Here is an 18,501-nt window from a genome sequence, read left to right on the forward strand (position 1 = left end):
CCCCCTCCCCCCCCAGTATCTAACTGATTCACAAACCTTAATGAACTTACACTCACAAAACTCCCATGAAGCTAGAAATTATTCCTCAATTTATGTGGGAACAGAGACTTAAAGAGATTCACATGGCTTGCCCAAGAGCAGATGAGAAGTTTGAACTTAAATCAAACTCAAGTCTTCTAAATTTCAGTTCAGAAGAGCAGCATGTCTTTATAAACTGTTCTTATGGTCGGGTTACATTTAAAGTGACTTGCTACAGTATATTACATTCACTTCAGTTTTGTCCCTTTTATTGCTATATAGTACCAAGTAAAAGCTGTAATGAAACACAAATAACTTTCTCATCTGTTATTTACATAACAATATCAAGAATAAAAGCTACCTTTATCAAGTTATGCAGTGTGTCCTATCAAATACAGTACTTATATTTTGTCTACATTTATGTACAGAATGAGAACTTATATGAATTGGTTTATCTGCATTTGTTCTATTAAAGAAATATAACAGCTTGATTTAGAAAGGTCAGTAACTTCTGAAACAACACTTTTGATTCTCTTCCTCGTCTGTAGCTGTGGAAGAGCCGAGACCACCATACTCTCAGTGGTGAAATGGTTCTCTCTACTTAGCTAATTTCCCCCCACACTGTGTAGCTCAGTGGTGACATATGTCCAATGTTTCCCCAGGCTTAAAAGAAGGAACTCACATTCTGCCAAAGAACAGCCAAGACCATAGAGGAGATGAAATATAAGATAAAGTAGTAACACTGCAGTGGAATGAACCCATATGGGACCTTGATTTTTTAAAGTGACAGATTACAGACATAAACCTGAGTTGGAGGGATCAAATCTGTATCAGCAGCAAGAGCTAAGCTCTCCAAAATTCAGCAGGGTTCAGATCTCCTGCCTGGGCTTGCTCCCATCCTTCTACGAGATGAAAATGTAATAGGAAACTCTAGTAAGAACATGTATTTTCAGCTCCATGATTTGATTAATATTGGTAGAACACTTTCAAGATGACTCATACAGCATACCATGTGTTTCTCTTGAAAAGGATTCAATCCACTTTTATACTAACTTTTGTCACATCCAGGAATGCACAAATATTACACTTAACATACACTCTATTATTGTGTACATACCCTTTGTATATATATCTGTAAGAGCAAATTAAATGTGCCTAGCACTATTTTATGGCAATAAAGCCAACTGCTAGAGGAAGATGTGAAAGAAAGGTTGAGTGAAAAACTCTTTTACTCTACAGAAGAGCGTGGACATGTTCAAACACTTCCTAGCAGGTATGATCATCAGGAGTGTATTAGTTGTTGTAGATCAAGAACATGGAAATTGTTCCATCATTTTATCAATACATATGAGTACCCATACCCGAGAATGTTCCCTTACTCTAATTTACCAGTACAGATACAGCATCTGTTTCTACAGTCACCTTACAGTGAGGGCTCTGGCATACCTGCTCATCTAAATACACAGATATAGTACTAAGACTGTGAAAAAGAATATAAATACCTCATAAGCAAAAACAGATTAGTACTTAATTTCACAGAGTTGGGCTCAAACAGACCAAAGTTGTCAGAGAAGCATAATCGTGGATTAGTTATGCCCATTTTTTTCCTATAAACTTTTAAGCATTCTATTTTCATTATTACTTACTTTCTAAGGATAACTCCAGGCACCCAGGCTTACTAGTGTGATTTCATTAGTAGAACTTCATCCATTAGTAGTATTTCAACTGGTAAAAGGTAAGATAAGCAAAGTCAAACCCAGGCACTGTCAGTGTATTTGCAGCTGCTCTTCTCACCGTGAGCACAGTGCTCTGAGAAGAACAGAAAGAGAATAGGAGTGTGTTTGCTAAGAAAGAAGTGTATGAGGGCAGAGGAGAATGAAGTATCTGCTGGTTTTTGTTCTAGATGCCAAACCAAAGCTCTAACCACTGGCTGTCACTGAGGATCCTGTGATAGCTTTCACAAGAACAGTTCAATGCATTTCATTTAGTTGTCACTTTTTTCAAAAACACTGTTGTGCAATGGCATTGGTGTGGAATAGAAGTTGAATTTCACCATAGAGATAGCTACATTTCAGTGGTGGGAGAAGTGATCCCAGCAGACTTTGTAAAGCACTTTGGGATTCTTACAGATGAAAGGTGCTATATAAATGTCAGGTATTGTTATACACCACTTAGGAGAAATGTTTCCATTTATTCCTCTGGATTTACTGTTGAACATTTAGAGATAATGGTCATTGCTGATAATAACAGTAAGAATAGCAGCTTGAACACTGCACACTGTGTAGATTGTTCTGTATTCTGCTTGTCTGTAACAGGAGGTCGCATACTGATAAGTAGGAGGAATTTTTTGACAATGCAATTATGGAGAACTAGCTATTTTTCATATTATATGGTCAAAGGGCAACTGCCAGAGTTATTTACATGGCTGCATCATTTACAGCCAGGATTATTGAAAAGATTCAGCAAAAAGGTAAGCTGCTTTCATGATGATATTCAAAACAGCATAATACAACAGCTTCCTGTAATAGGGCCACTTGTTTTACTGTATTACCTCTCCGTATTTGTCTAAGTTCTACTCATTCATCTTACTAATAGATTTTGTTCAAATGCATGACGGATATTTCTAACAATGCTTACCCAAGCACTAGTTAGAATTTGTTAGATTCCACTGTTTATCCTAACATGAGTGCCTTTGGATTTTGGTGTTTTGTTTCGGGTTCGCAGAGGGGGGGGCACTTTTTTTTAGCGTAACAAAGTTCCAAATGTAGTCCAGCATTGATTTTAATAGGAGTGTAAAAGGCAGACTATTGTTGCCAGGTAGGTGAGTAATTTCAGCTATGCTCTAACAAATCAAATGGTCTTTATAATACTGGAAAACAATCCTGCCCCAGCAATTCTCTCAACTGAGTAACACCTGACTGTAAAGACCCTCATATTCCCCCTTCCTCTTCTGCTTCCCAAGTCTCTCCTCTCAGATTTCTGCCTTCCAGTTGGGGTATCTCATTAACCTGCAGGCTCTATCCCTGCCTCATTATCTTCTCCTGAACATCTGAGAGAGGCAGAAGCCAGGCTGTATTAACCCACTGATTGCTGCTGACCAAGTGGTGCCCCTGAGCCCTTCTGGAAGCAGCTTTGGCTGAATAAAAGCTGCTGGAAGATGTGGTCCAGGACTGAATACTGGATAAGAAAATAGGAGTAATCTACTGTGGGGATTCATTTGGCAAAACCTTGGCAAAACCTTTGTGTGCAAGGGAGCTGAATCTATCTCTAAGGAAGCCATGCAAGCTTCCCTCTTATTCCCAGTGTCTTTTAGTACAGAAGCTGTAAAAGCATTAAAATATACAGAACTACCTCCTCCCCTCCCTGCTAGCCAACAAGGGCACTTTCCTGGCTAATCCAGAAAGATTACCCCCAGGAAAAAGGGCTAAATGCTTAAGAAAATTTAATGTTGCTGACGTTCATTTTATAGTCCCATCCCCCTTTCAAGAATGCCACATGTGAGCTCAGTGCACTGGGTACTGTACTTAACACCTGCAGGATTGTGGCTATGGCTATATGTATCCTATGCAAATTCCCAGAAATTCCCAGTCTTCCTAGAGTATTGACATTTACATCTACCTTCAGCAGCTCTGTTCAGAATTACCACAAAAGATCAGAGTGCAGCTTGGAGGTCAGTGTGATCATAATTTGGCCATGCTAGTATATTTACTCTTGCTAATAGGGTTTACTTCTTTTTATTTTTCCTTATTGCTGCTTTTCCCTTGCTCTCTCCCTGTGGAATTTTAACCACTGCCTATCATGGGAGGAAGAAAAAACTCAAAATTCTGGGAAGAGTGTGATAGATATGTCCCACACACGAGGAAGAAAAGAAACAGCCAAATAGCAGAAACACAGACGAGCATCTATAGATTTAGGCATTGTAAAAAAGTGGAGTAACACAGGGTGCTACATATTTCGTGGGCTAAGCAAAAAGTTAACACCAATAATATCTGCTTAAAGGACTTAAGTAACAGAGAAGGCAACTTTTAATAAAAAATCTAGAATGAAACCGGTGAAGTACTCATGCAGTTAGTCAGAGATGTGACTTAAGACATGAGGAAAGACATTTCTGAAATCTACCAAAAAAAAAAAAAATTAAAGCTAAAGGTTTATCCCAACAGTATCATAAATTCTCCTCACGCACAGGGTTAGCACAGCAGAAACCAAAAGCATGAAATGTCTTTCAAATATCAGCTCTTCTCAAGTGATGTAATATTCTTAAGTATTTAGTTGAATAAACATGTAAACGTAACAAGACACGTGTTCATCATATGATAGATGGTGGATCCACCTAACTCTTCCCAGAGACTTTATGGAAACCACCAAAGAACCTCTAATTTAATCACTAGCCACTGCAACTGGCTGCCTGTCTGTTAATTGCTCGGACAATACCCAAATTGTCAGACCAAAAGACCACCCAGTGATTCATTGGGCTGTCACTCCATATAACTAAAGCAACAAATAAAAGATACAGTGCCTGGAATGAGTCTTTGCTTGTGATGTCTTCTCTGATGTTTTTCTCAGTATCCAATCCATTAAAATTGTTCATCAACTTCTTTAAAAGCTTGAAATCTTATTGCTGCAAATCTCAAGTTCCTAAGGAGCAGTTATAATCCAAGGTGATTCTGCAAAAATACCTCTAAGGAAAGCTGTGTTTGGTAGTTCTCAGAGTTTCTATATCATATTGCTCAGGTAGTTTTGTTGATTCAGCCTAACAAGTTTGGGCAGGGATAACAAAAATCTATCAAGCTTTTTATTACGTAATTTTGGTTGTGCATTTTACTTACAAAATGCTGTGACCACCCACACAGCCCTTACTATATCCTTACAAATCTTCTCCGAGGTAGGGCCTTGCAAGTATTTCCATTCCACAGACGAAATACTAACACACAGAAAGTTGTTTTAAGTTTCCAAGAGCTTTTTAAATATGTATTCTTTATAGGCCATGAACGATCAGCACTAATATGAACTCTGTTTGAATTTAAATGCATTTTTGGTTGCAAGGCACAGAACTCTCCCGTAACTACATTAAGTGTACTACCAGTGTGATAGAGGAAAGGTGAAAAGGTATTTTTATTACTTAAGCAGTAGCATCATTTTGAAAATATCAGAAAAAACCCCTTGTGGATTTGGGAGACCTTGAAGCAGCTTTCTGACAAATATCTGCTCACTGGAATAGAATCTAAGATTGATTTAATGGATGTTATGAAGTGGAGAGTAAAAGCCACCAAATCTCCAAAACATACCCTATAAGCAGTTAAAATATATTTGCTCTAGGCATGTATTTATCTGGAAGAGATTTAAGAAGGGAACTGCTCTTCCCATTAGCACTGTCCGATGTAGCAGCTGTAGCATCGTACTCAACGGTATGCAGGAGAGACAAAAGCTGGCTATCCCAGTGTTTTGATGGGATGCGTATCCTGTTGCCGCTATTTTCTCACCATTGTTAATTCTACTTTTACTGTTGTCACAAATTTTATCAGCCACAAATTCATACCTTCCCTTTGTTAGTCCTTTACCTGAAGCACTAGTTAAGCAGGAGGAATGCTATCACTCCAGGACATGTATCGCGACATCTGTAACAGCTTTTTGGTCACAGTCCCGTTAGGCATGAGGAGCCTGTTTGGTCACAGATCATCCACTGAGTGCAGCCTGAAGCTGTAATGGACCGTCCAGTGAGAAATTCTGTCCTCTGAAGACTGTCTGCCTGACTACAAATGGCTGGATGATATACTGGGCCAAGGGTTTCTACTTCATACCACATAACAAGGGCATCAGAGGGATCTTGGTTCCTGTTTCTCTCCCAGCTTCCGCACAAGGCTAGAACAGACCTGTCCAAATCTGCAGCTGTGGCAGTTGGGTGAGGATGGTTAAGTGCCACAGTCTGCCCACTTTCCCAGTTACCTTAGCTGATTCCATGCTCAGTGTGGATTAAACCTCCACCAAATGCATCCCCAGGCAGGATCCTATGGAATGAGAAATGCTGTCCATTGGATATTTAATCTCCCTGTTACTTCAGCTGCTACTGGTTAACAAGCATTGAGGGAGTTAGTGCTGATCTGCTTCGTACGACAGCTTACTAAAACACTACCATTTGCCTCCAGCATTTAAACAGTGTTTCCTACTTCAAGGAACTACCATCATTATGCTCTTTTGTGCTAGTTTTTTCCTCTGTGCACAGTCACGTGTGTAACACCTGCTTTTATCTCCCAGGGCCTGGAGATGATCCCACAAAGCCTCCCTGAGGTTTCAGCTGATGCTGCAGACACTGAGGCTGCCAGACAGCTTTGATTCTGGGTCTCAGTTTTGTGGCTTCTCTTTCAAAACCTCTCTCTATTTCTTAGCCAAAGTAAATGTCAGAGTGCCAACAATTCCATTCTATGCCAAGCTAAAGATATTAGGACCTTTAAAATGTTTTTTTTCCAGGATAATTCACGGTATTTTTTATAAAGCACTATGATTAGTAGAGCCCATAGCACAAAATCCTACACTGTGTATCCCACTACCTTTCTCTGTCCTTCCTCTTTGTATCGTCGACAAGGATGCCCACAGCCAAGAGCTTTCCTGCCCAAGCACCTGCTAGCTGCTTCTCATTCTGCAAGGAAATAAATGTGGGGATTATCCTAGTAAATGTTAACATTTTTTAACTTTCAGAAACACCCTCTGTGTCCTGAAACCTAGTGAAGTAGAAAAAATACTAGCAATTTAATTTACAGATAGAAAATATGTCATAATGTAAAAAAAAAAACCAAATAGTGGCATCTATATTCATACAGATATGACACATTGCCTTTTAAACACTGATATTACAAAGTTACAGGCTTCTTTAAAGGTATATATAACTAAGCTGAGATTCATCTTTAAAGTAATCATGCTTTCAGTTCATTCTCGACAATAATATTCTTAAACATGGTGTTTCGGAATAAACTCAAGAAAAAGCTGGAGTGAATTTCAAGGCTTGAGTGCTGCTGCCATCTACATGGCAGGAAGACTATAAACCAAAACAAACAACAAAAATATGTATGTTGCATTTACTGGGCAGAGCTGTAAGTCTGTGCCAGTGTGGTTATAGAAAATAAAGTTCTGAAACTGAACAGAATCTTGTATTCCCCTGAGTTTCTGTGTGGAAAATTCAAAATGGTTTGAAGTACAATTTCCCCAGGCCCTTATTATCAAGATGTTTACATGTTATTTAGCTAAAATTTGAGAATAAATAAGGAAAATATTATTATTTTTCTAGTGCTGGATATTGTTAATATTTTTCTGCTGAGTATTAAGCTTTCACATACTTTAAAAAAAAAAAAAAAAGAAAATCTCCCACATGCTGTAAAAACGGAGAGAGTAATGTACTTAATGAAACGACATATACTACTTACTCCAGCGATGCTATTTTTCACAGCTATCTTATTGAGAGTGTTGCCAGAGGACGAAAAACAGTCTTTATCCCTATGTTTGCAAGACACAATGTAAATTCAGGCTGCAAAACTCTGTCTTCTGAAGCTAAGGTTTCTAGAAATACATGAAAGAAAAAGATAAGTGCAATTCAATTGGTACTGTGTAACAATTTTATCAAATGCACAGTCCACTCTAAAAACCTCTGCAGATGTTTGTTAAGTTTCATAATGTTTAATATTGTTTAGCAACTTGCACTGCTTCACCTCGACAGCTACACTTGTACTTACCCATCACACTGTATCCAGGACACTCAGATTCACTGGAAGACGGGGAAGGTAGTCTTCATGTGACAGGCCTCTGTCCTGCAGCACAGCTCTCGGACACGCTTTAGACTTTCCAGCAGGTGTCATTCAAGAAACAAACTTCCCATGGTCCCCAATAAGACAATCCTGTGTTATTGTGCGAATTTTATGTTGCATCCAAGTTCAGTATTACTTCTTCAAATATAAGACTGCTGAATTTTCACTTTGGGGATCTATGAATTCAAAATTGTTACCCAACTCAAGCTCTAGCAATAATTCTAAGAGCTTTGCCTAGCAGTTCAGACTGCATATCCTATGAGGAAGGAAAAAGGGGAAAACCAGCTCTTGAAATTCCTCTGCATCCTTTTCTCATGCAAGAAGAATGGCCTGCAAAATTCAGCAGAAATATCCATTGCGAGAAGCAGGACTTTGTCTTCGCAGATCCCCCATCAAGAATGTGCATGCTTGCTAGCTAGTCAGCATTGGCACAACAACTCTGAGATTTGTGCTCCAGCTCACTGCCCTAGTCTGCCTTCAGAGAACATGCTCTTTCAAAAGGAGTAAAAATCTGGAGAGAGGTAATGCTGCTTATTGCACCTGTCCCATTCTTTTCCAAATCTTCAACACTTCAGCTCAGTCAGACTTGCAAAATCGTTTCCTTTGCTAGATTTCTGGTGTTGTCTGGAGCTTGTAGCCCTGTTATATAGTGGTTTTGTTAAAATGTCTCTTTTTTTAAAGAAACACCGAATCTCATATCTATGTTTCAAGTTCTATGCCAATTTGCTTTCAGAACATCTTTCACTGGATTGGGGAAGAGCATCGCTCAACAAAATACAACCCAGAAATGGAAGCAGTTGTTTTCAATGATCAAATTTAAAATATGTAAATAGCACAAGAGATTTCAAAATAGAATGTTTGGATTTGGAGCCATAAATGAACAGTTCAAAGTTCAGGGATGTTTCCAGGCAGGAATCTAGGTCAGTGACCATTTAGCAAGTATGAATCATTTGGAAAACTCAAAATCCCACAAATCAAAGAGACGTCAATGAGTTTTGGTCTGGGCTTACACTAAAGGACCAGTAACTTACTTTTAATTTTTTTTAATAATATAATGAATTATGCACATAATGTAAAAAAAATGCCTATAGGATTTGAAAGCTGCAAATCTATTTGCAGGAAAGACCCCTGCATATAGCACCCTAAACCTCCAGTTTCGTGTGGAGATAATGCTGATGTATGTGTGGGTTGTCCCACACTTACATGATATCTCTGCCTTCCTCCAGCCCTGGCTTGCTTGTTCCTCCTCTGCTCTTTGCACCGAGGCCAGTGCTTGACTTGACACGGCCTGGTCATACAAGCACTAGTGCAAACGTAAGTGAGGAGACATAGACGCACAGGGCTCGAGTGGGGAGAAATCGCCCTGTTTAGCAGCAGGCTGTCCCAATACTGCTTAAAACTGACTATGAAACCACAACTTGAGCCATACAGTTTATTGGCCCCTGTGACTTCTGGATTAAAAAGAAAAAAAAAGACCTTGCTCCTTAAGCAGTTTAAGTATTCACGAATTTTTTACCCCATATCTAAAATTTAGACAACTACTCTAAAATATTAGCATATTACTCCTTTTGACAGGATTCCTTAGTGTAACAGAAAAGAAAAATATATTCTTAATTACCTTGCAACTTCATTGTAAAATCAGTCTCCATAAGCATGAATACAGTGCTACATCAGACTGCATTAGTATAGAAATGTTTCTTCAGTTATGGCTTACAAGAAACAATTGCAGGAGGTTAATATGTATTTTTGTATATAGCTCTAAAATTGTCACTTTGATGCAAAAAGATTGTTCTAAGCAAGAGTTCATCTTGAGCATATACTGTAAAGTTGGTTGTTTGAAAGACATCCAGACCACATGGAAAATACATTTGCTTTACTGGGAAATAAATGTACCTAATAAAAAAAGTTCCTGCCTTACCTTACTGATACTGTAATTATAATTAGCACAAAGCACGCATAAGCATGTGCCAAACACCAATCATCACTGCACAAACCATTCCAAAGGGCTGTCTGTATTGGCAGTGTGCTGATGTGCACTGCTTTGCAGAATTAAAGACAAGCAATCAAATATTGTGTTGCACAAATGTAATTGCTACTACAGCAGTACTGGGTGTTACAGACAATGCCAATTCCTTGAGCTATGACACCTCTTTGAACACATCAGTTTTTAAAATATCTAGAAGAAATAGTTTTATGGAGATTTGTTACCCTGGCACGAAGAACAGAGCTGGCCCAAGTGAGCAGGTGCTGATGCAAAGCAGTAATGTTTGTTGTGAAGGGAAATGGACCTTTCAATGCCAATGGAAGACTACTGCAGCAAACTAGAGGTGACTGTTGACAAGGATGTGTGGCAAAGGAGATAGCAAGGTCCATCCTTTATTTTCCATTTGTTTTACTGTCTGCAAGGTTCCTGTAGTGTTACTAAGTTCCTGTAGCTATATCTGCAATTTTATTTTTACCTTCTTGATGTTTGCAACTCTGATTTAACCATAAAAGAGGATATATTTCAGCTGAAGACATGTTCTGCTCTCAGTTGTGTTGTACAAGTATAAATAAGTCAATGAAAATATTCCAGACATCCAGCACAATAAGTGAAAGAATGAAGCCATAACACTCAACATCCAGATTGTTTAGTCACCATAATTCAAATACAAGCTTATATAAACAAAAGATATGTTTTACATAGGAAAATGCCTTCTAAGAATATGGAAAGTTGTTTCTGAAAAATACCAAATGTGTAAAAACCGGTGACTTTTCTGTTAAAAGATGTCATTTTTTTTCTGCATGGTATGTACAGTTACAGAAAAACATTAAATACCTTTATCTTCTCTAGATTGCAGCCTGTTTTAATGACATGTTCTGTAGCTGCATAAAGACTGAAATACTGCTTCTCAGAAGGCACTTCCACTCAGTGTTTCTGAAGACCTCGCTGCCATACACTGCACTTAGAGATATGGACTCATGGGATATAAAAAAGCAGAAGAAAGGTTTCATGTCTGTTTCATGTTTAACCACATTCAAGCCATAGTATGGCAACAGAAACCTGGCTTTGTTACTCCTGCACCCACGACATTTCCCCACAAGTAAGAATCTCTTATTCATTGCCAGCAAATCTTTCCACACTGAAGAAATCTTCACTCTCCTAGTTAAGGCAGCTTACAGCTCATGTGACGATTAGGAAGGGTGACATCAGACCATGATTTCCGCCTTAAGATACAGATCCAGAAAAGCACATCCTCAGGTCCCTGTGACTTCATTAGCACTCCGACTATTGGCAATACATAAGGTGAGCTTCTGCTCTGAGTGGCCATTCTTTGTCAAACCAGCATAAATCCCCCAGAACGTTAGGTGATCAATGAGTCTAATAAGCTGCAAATATTCCCCAAACATAATGATATATTTTTCAAAAGACAAAATTGTATAGTTGCTTTTTCCAATGAGCACAAACAGAAATTCAATGAAGTGTATCATTTCAGAAGAGGACTCCAATGGACTTCTCCCACTTCATATTGGTACGACATTTCCACAGATGATGGTGATGGCAGTATTTATAGAAAAGGAAAATTTACATCCTAGACATGACCAGATTTATAATCAATTTCCCATGCTGTCCTGTGCACACAACATTATTTATATTTTAGTTGTTTCTAAATATTCTATGTTTAATTCAAGTGGTGCATTTTCCTTTAAATGCAAACAGATTTTCTAATTATTTCAAATGCATTTAGTTTTGCTCAGAGTTAAAATGTTATTGGTAATAAAAGTCAGAAGCAAGGAGAGAGAAAAATTTAAATCTGGTGTATGTAAAAGAATATTAAAATTGATGCAAATGTTTTATGGTCAATCAAAGTTGTAAGGTTTGGGATCACTACTTAAACTAGTGAAGAACATCTAAAAATAAAGAGTTGATATTTTCTATGTTAGAACTATCTAAATTTAATTGAATAAATGTAAATCTATTAGTGATGGAAGTGTGAATCAAAGTCAGTAAATCAGCAAAAAGAAGCTGATCTGATGGAAGGTATTTCTTCTGCAAATGTTAAGGGTATACAATAATAAAGACAACAAGCCATTTCATGCCCATGCCACATATGTCCTAGTTCTTGGCCGTTCTTGTGCATCTTCTAATTCTTTCTGCTAAGCAGGGTTTATTAACACACCTTACAGGAGCACACTTTAGATATCCAGGGATGTGGCTTCATGTCATCTGGAAAAGAAATGTATTCATCTGGCTTAGTGGTTTTACAGTTTGAGGTAATAGGCAAGATTTTGTTTTTAAAAAATAAGTTATTTTACAATCTTTTTATAGAGTAATAAACTCTGTAATTTTTGTAATGGAATGAAAACTTTCAGCACCAACATGCTAGTGTTAAAAAATAGCACAAATCTACCTCCAGAAGACTTTTTATGTTGTAATTGCTACACTACAAGAAGCAATATGGAACCCAAAACAGCTCAAGAGAAGGTATGGCATTCCTCAAAACTTTTCTCCTGAACAGCCTTCTCCTTCTTCTTCTTTCTTTGTTTTAAAGCAAAACATTCCAGTGGATCAGCAGAAAGATAATTTCTGTTTTAAATTAATCAATTGTTCATGTTTCCTCTGCAAATACAATTTTCAAATTATATATATTTCCTTTCAGCAGAACTAATCCTACAATAGCTGTAAACAGAAGTAATAGGAAGTTACACGAATAAGGCATTATATTTTAATTCTGTCATGGCTTATTAGAATTCCACAGAAAAGCACTCTCAATCATCAGTTTTTAGGTTCACGATTTCTTCTTATTTGATGGATGGTAATATTTGCAACCTGAATTTTAAATATTACTTGTATTAGAAACACTGCTTAAACAGATACAACACCTTTCGTGAGTACATGAACATCAAGAAAGAAGCACACACTATTTTTTCCCAGTCTAATGGATATCTTGTATATTTATCACATTATCTATCATCTTTCTGGGTCTATGACACAGACAGACAGAGAGATACACATTTTCTTGATGTCCACTATGTAGTCTTCTGGTTTTTATAGTTTGATTTACTATTTAAAAAAAAACCAAACCAAAACCTATGAGTCATGATACTAGTAACCCAGAATGCTGATAGGATGTGACACTACCTCTATGGCAGTGAAATTCTTATGGATTCATCTGTGCCTAATTGGAAATTCCAGAAAATCTTTCTGGAATAATTCCTAGGCACTACCACCTTACACACAGTCGCTGAGCAGTATGGGCTATCAGTGCCTGTGATCAGTGGGCTGCCCCTACATTGCATCCTCTTCCTGCTTCATGCATCATCACCATCAACAACCTACAGCACTCCATTCCTGAATCAGTCCTCATTTACTGCTACCTACTTTTCATGACGATGAGAATACAGAAAAAGAAAATCGTGCTTTTGTATGGTGCTTCATACTTGGAAATTTACTGAATATTTACTTCTACATTCTGCCTGCGTACTGATCAACAGCCATATAGGTGGCAATAGTCTATTGCCTAGTCCACTACAATATTTCTGTTGGGGGAAATAAGAGGCAAGGGGCATGCATGCCTACGTTGTTTCTCGTGACTTCAGCCCAAATCCATTCCTTTTTCTCATAAGAGAGCCTTTTTCTCATATACTTGCAGAACTCTCCTTAGTGGCATTGCACCACATATGAAAGCTAAGACACCTCAAGCTGTGCCAGGTCCTGCTACGTTCCTCTTAGATTTTGACTGACAAAATTCAGAGCATTTTCAATCCCCTTAAAACCCATCTCAAGGAACTCCCTTTGGACAAGATGATATGCCCTCTGGAGGTGTGAATTTTCCACCATTGTTTGTACAAGAAAACTTGGGTGAATAGCTCAGACCTAGAAGTCTAACTTATACATCCATGTTCACTCAGTTTCAGCCTTTTTCTCAGTTTCTCTAAATGTGGAAAATTTGTCTGATAAAATGGAAAACACGGCTGGGAATATTCATTTATATTAAAGAAGCTCTCTAAGGGAAGGTGAATTCTTTACAGGGGGTTGATATGACTAAAAGTCAAGTTCTACAAAAAGCTGTTGTAATTCTTATCTGATTATTATGTTCAAGGCCAGAGCAGAGACAAGTTTGAAAAGCCAAGGCTTTGCATGTCAAACAGAAGTAGTCCTCAGCATGTGGGGAAAAATGGCAGTGATAAACCTACTATTAGGCATCTGGGAGAGGAGCCCAGCATCTCCTCTGTGTGTGGGCTAAAACAGACATGAGCCACTATCACAGATAATGGCAGCTTGCAGGCACATGAAGGGAGCAACTAAAATCCATTTCACTTAGACAAGAAACTGTAGTCTGATATTTACCTGTGTCCATCACATGTGGAAAGTGTTTGCTGTGAATTATCCAAGAGAAAAGTGCAGGTTGAGGGGTTTCATTACCTATCTGAGAGTAGTTCAGATCACACACTGAACACAAGAAATCACAGGTAAATCTCAGATTGGTGTCTTGGGTAGTCAAATGGATTCCTGCTATTCATCTGAGTATATGCCTTTTTCTACAACTGCTGGAAGCCCACAAACAGGGCAGTGAGAACATGTGCAGACACACAGAAAATGTGGAAGTAAAATAAGCAGAATAAGATCTATGTGATTTTGGAAAATTAAGATCACTTTGAAAATAACTCTCAGTCTAATGTCAAGGTTAGAGACTGCACCTTTCACCATTAGAAAACACCATGCACAGGTATGTCTGTTAACGGCTGCTCTGTAGCCTTCCTGATTCTGGTAGAAGTTGTCATAAAGAACCCTTTCTAGGAATAGTTGGAATTCCTTGCAGGTATATTGTCATATTTTCACCTTCTCCTCATCAGAAGAGATAATACAATCAATATATTTCTCAACATCATTTTTGCACATATGACAACATATTGTAAGTGAAGCGCAAAAGACTCTGCAAAACACATACATAGACTTCTTAATAAAAACTTATAAATGAAGTTTGGAAGTTTGCCCAGACTTTGCATATGTGTGAGAGAGATTCTAAAGTCACAGGTTTCACCAAACCAAATGCTGACCTCCCAGGCACTCTCAAATTCCAAGATATGATTCAAAGTTAAAGCACCTGAGAAATACTAGAGAAAATCATAGCCAACTGAATGTCATATCATTGTTTCGATGTTTGCTACTAAAAGTAAGTGGTAAGTTTTAAGTAAATGTATTGTGTTACCAAATCTTTCCTTTCAAACAAGCACTTCTGTCAGAAGTGTCTTAATTTCTTATCACAGAATTTCATCCGCACAAGGAGCAATAAATAATTCATGTTCCTAGCTCTTTGTTGTGTGTCCCTGAACTGCACAGAGCTGGAAGGCTGACAGCTGTGTCAGGACAAGCACCAAAGATCTGACATGACAAGTAACTAACAAGTTTCTTTCAGTCTATAGTAAAAGAAGACAATGGCATAAAGTGCAAAAACGAAATCCTGAAACAAAATGAAACTGTTTCTTTCTCTTTACCTAAGTGTTTGCTATGAGCTTATTTCCGACCCATAACCTCTGGTCATTTTATAGTACTGCCCAACCCCCTTTACTCCTCACATTCGCCTGGCCATTTACGCCTGTCCACGGATCAATATGAGCAATTCTTGGAGAAATACGATGTCTCCATGACAACCAAGCCACAAATTCTCAGTGGAAAGCAGTGAGACCAGTAGTGAAATCTCCTGAGGTTTTCAGACCTATAAGACAAGATGTCTTAAAATGCAGGAATGGCCAGAAACAAAAGCCAGAGTAATTCATTGTTTATTACTAGTTTAATGATGTCAGATGGACCGAATGGAACTCAGTTTTTAAGTTTAGATGCTTTATCAACATGTATTTTTGCCGGTCAATATTCACCTCCTGACAGGCTTTTATTCTTTCCATTACTTCATATAGATATGCAGAGCACAGAATTGGATATTCAAGTTCCCATCCAAACATGTACTCTCTGCCGCACGGAATTAATTTAAGGTTAAAATTAACGTTACCTTTAAGGTACATTAATTCTCACCTGAACACTTTAGTGCCACCTTGTTTTAATTCCTTCTCACTTCAGAACAGATCAGAACTTGGACAATCTACATTTTTGCCCATAATCATTGTTGAAGGGACTATAGACAGTTTCTGAAGGAGGTGTCATGCACCGCAGATTGTAGGTGCAGTAAGGAATTAAACTTGGCTCCTTCCTGAGTAGATTATTTCTTTCTACATCTCATGCTGGTTTCTGCCATACAGCATTGAGTCCAAGCCTATGTGGCTTTAAAATGAATATGGATTTACAATTCATTGGTTTCAATTATTCTAACATATACTGGTGTTCATTTCTGTGGAAAAGATGAAAAGGGAATGTAGTTCAAATCAGGTATATGACAGCGGTTGAACTCCCAAGGAATCTTGGAGGAGTGGAGTGTGCTGAAATATAATCCCCCAGACATGGGTCCTATCTGGGTTCTGAGATGACTTAGGGGACCTGACATGGATTTCAGACTGCACCCTTTGACTGAAAATTAAATCTCAGCAGTGTTCCTTGGGGAAGGATCAGGGGACTGTTGGCAGCTGCCCCCTGTCAGCACAGGCTGCAAGATTTGGAAATCTCTTAACTAAGCTGACAGGCCGCAGAGACGATGAATCAAAAATATGATACACGGATCAGCACACAAAGATGCAAGAGGGTACACAGAAACCAGATAAAGCAGGGAAGGAAAATATCGAGTGAAGAAAGACATTTAACTCTTTCACTAATAAGGACTACGTGCAGGTTACGTATATGGTGTATGTGGGTCAAGCTCACAGTTTGCCTAAAAGATCTTAGTATTTAGTCACACAGAATGTTTTTAATCAGCTGTGACTCGATACACTTTATATTTAATTGTTTCCCTTTGGGATTCATTTAATAAATTTTGTAGATGTTCCATAACGAGAAAGATAATGAAACTACCTGAAGATAAATCTTTTAGTCACCAAAAAGAATGCACTTTATGGATGTTCCTGTATTTAGCTGAATCAATGTTAAGAGCCATTAAAATGAAATAATGATTGTGACCTGATTTAAAGAAAAGAATCAAGCTATTTAACACTACCAATTTGCTTTCCTCCAGAGATACCATGTTTGCATGTCCGCCACTACATTCAACCGCAGTATATACAGTCCTTCTAATTTTTCATAATCTCATGCTACCTTCAAAGGGTCAGACATTGTACATATATTAAGTAAGCAGTGTAGTCCAAAACTAATTATAATGAACTAGTAGTGTCAGCTTTCTTTTTGGTCATAAAGCCTTTATCCTTTCTAAGACCTGAATTCTTGATGAAAGAGGAAAGGATAACAGCTCCACACTGTGACCCCTGGAGGTGACCATTAATTTGACATTGCAGCTGCTAAAAAGGAAACAGCATTACAATGTGCTTTTTTTACAGACCCAAAAGCTGTGTCAGATTTATCACTTGATACTTGGTGGCTGTCTTTAAATGCCTCTCACCTGGACTCTCAGACTCTTCCAAGACACATCTGTCAGGCGTATCCTCCACATCTTGGAAGTTTGCCGAGTTTGAGCTCTTGTCATGCTTCAGTGGACTGACTGGAGCAAGAAAGAATAAAAACAGGGGGGGGAGAAATGTAATGTATTCAGAAACAAACACTTCCTGATTTTCTGCAGAGCTTTCAATGCTGAAGACATAATTTGTAAACACGAATAACAGACTGAAATAAAACAGAAACTCAAAGTACTTATATGCAACCATAGCACAGTTGAAAAATCTATAGACAGGAATTCATTCAGGGAGAAGTTTCAGGCATTGGCTTAAATGTGATCCCTTTGAAGTAAAAAAATAGTTTTTTTTATAGAATCCTAAAATAACAAAATAATTTAGAAGCCATAAAAGTGCTTGTCTGTTTCACCAAAGAAGCCAGTAAACAATAGAAAAGATCAATTAGGTGGTTTTGTAATTACTGGAGTCATTCACCAGGGAGAGAAATGGTGTTTGTTTTAAGATGAAAATATGTTGTATACAACAAGCTAGAATTTGTAATAAAATTAGTGATAATTCCAAAGCACAGTAAAAACCAGACTGAGTTGCAGTTTAGAGATTACCAAATTTCATTTCTTCTTTTACTTAATTGCTAAAAACATTTTCATTTCAGAGCAGGAAAATATTTTCATGGAAACAATTATTTGTCTGTATCTGACTTTTTAATTCACTTGGCTTTTGAACAAATCCCACATAAGTTTTCCTGAACAGAAGAGAGCTATTTCCCTTGTTAATGTCCATTTCCCTCTCTTCTGCTCCATGTGGAGCCACAAATATAGCTTGAAGATAAAGTACAATTATTAAACAATATACTATAGAGTAGCACAGTAAAGACTAGATCTCAATTTTTCAGTCCCATTACAACTGATCCCCTTAGCTGATCCCATTTCTTAGGAAAATAGTGGTGACTAGAAAATACTAATTTTTTTCTAATATCTAGAAAACTAAGCAAGGTTCCAAACTTCCATGTGGAATGGGGATACCATTGGCTATACACAATCTCAGTGTAGTTTTGTGCTGTTTTAAAAACAAGAAATTTGTTCCCTTATAACTTTTGATGGATTTTTTTTTTTTTTACGAAATGAATATTTGCTGAAGGATTCCTTAATTTAAACACTCATTTAAATTTTCCAAAATTATGAGTAACTCAACAAGGCCT

At 37.8% G+C, this 18,501-nt stretch overlaps 1 protein-coding gene across 9 annotated transcripts in view; it reads right to left on the reverse strand.

Moving 5' to 3' along the window:
- Positions 1-10,227: 10,227 nt before the first annotated feature.
- The window catches only part of WDR72 (WD repeat domain 72), a 128,388-nt gene continuing 120,114 nt past the window's right edge, over positions 10,228-18,501 (reverse strand). For all 9 annotated transcript variants that reach the window (XM_072871241.1, XM_072871239.1, XM_072871238.1 and 6 more), the window contains 2 exons: positions 17,294-17,392; positions 10,228-12,018 (listed from right to left, as the gene is read on the reverse strand). In XM_072871241.1, the coding sequence (XP_072727342.1) occupies positions 11,963-12,018; positions 17,294-17,392 (155 nt within the window). In that variant the 3' untranslated portion in view covers positions 10,228-11,962. The remainder of the gene's footprint in view (positions 12,019-17,293; positions 17,393-18,501) is intronic.

The sequence above is a fragment of the Ciconia boyciana genome, chromosome 8 (assembly GCF_034638445.1).
Source record: "Ciconia boyciana chromosome 8, ASM3463844v1, whole genome shotgun sequence".
Classification (NCBI taxonomy): domain Eukaryota; kingdom Metazoa; phylum Chordata; class Aves; order Ciconiiformes; family Ciconiidae; genus Ciconia; species Ciconia boyciana.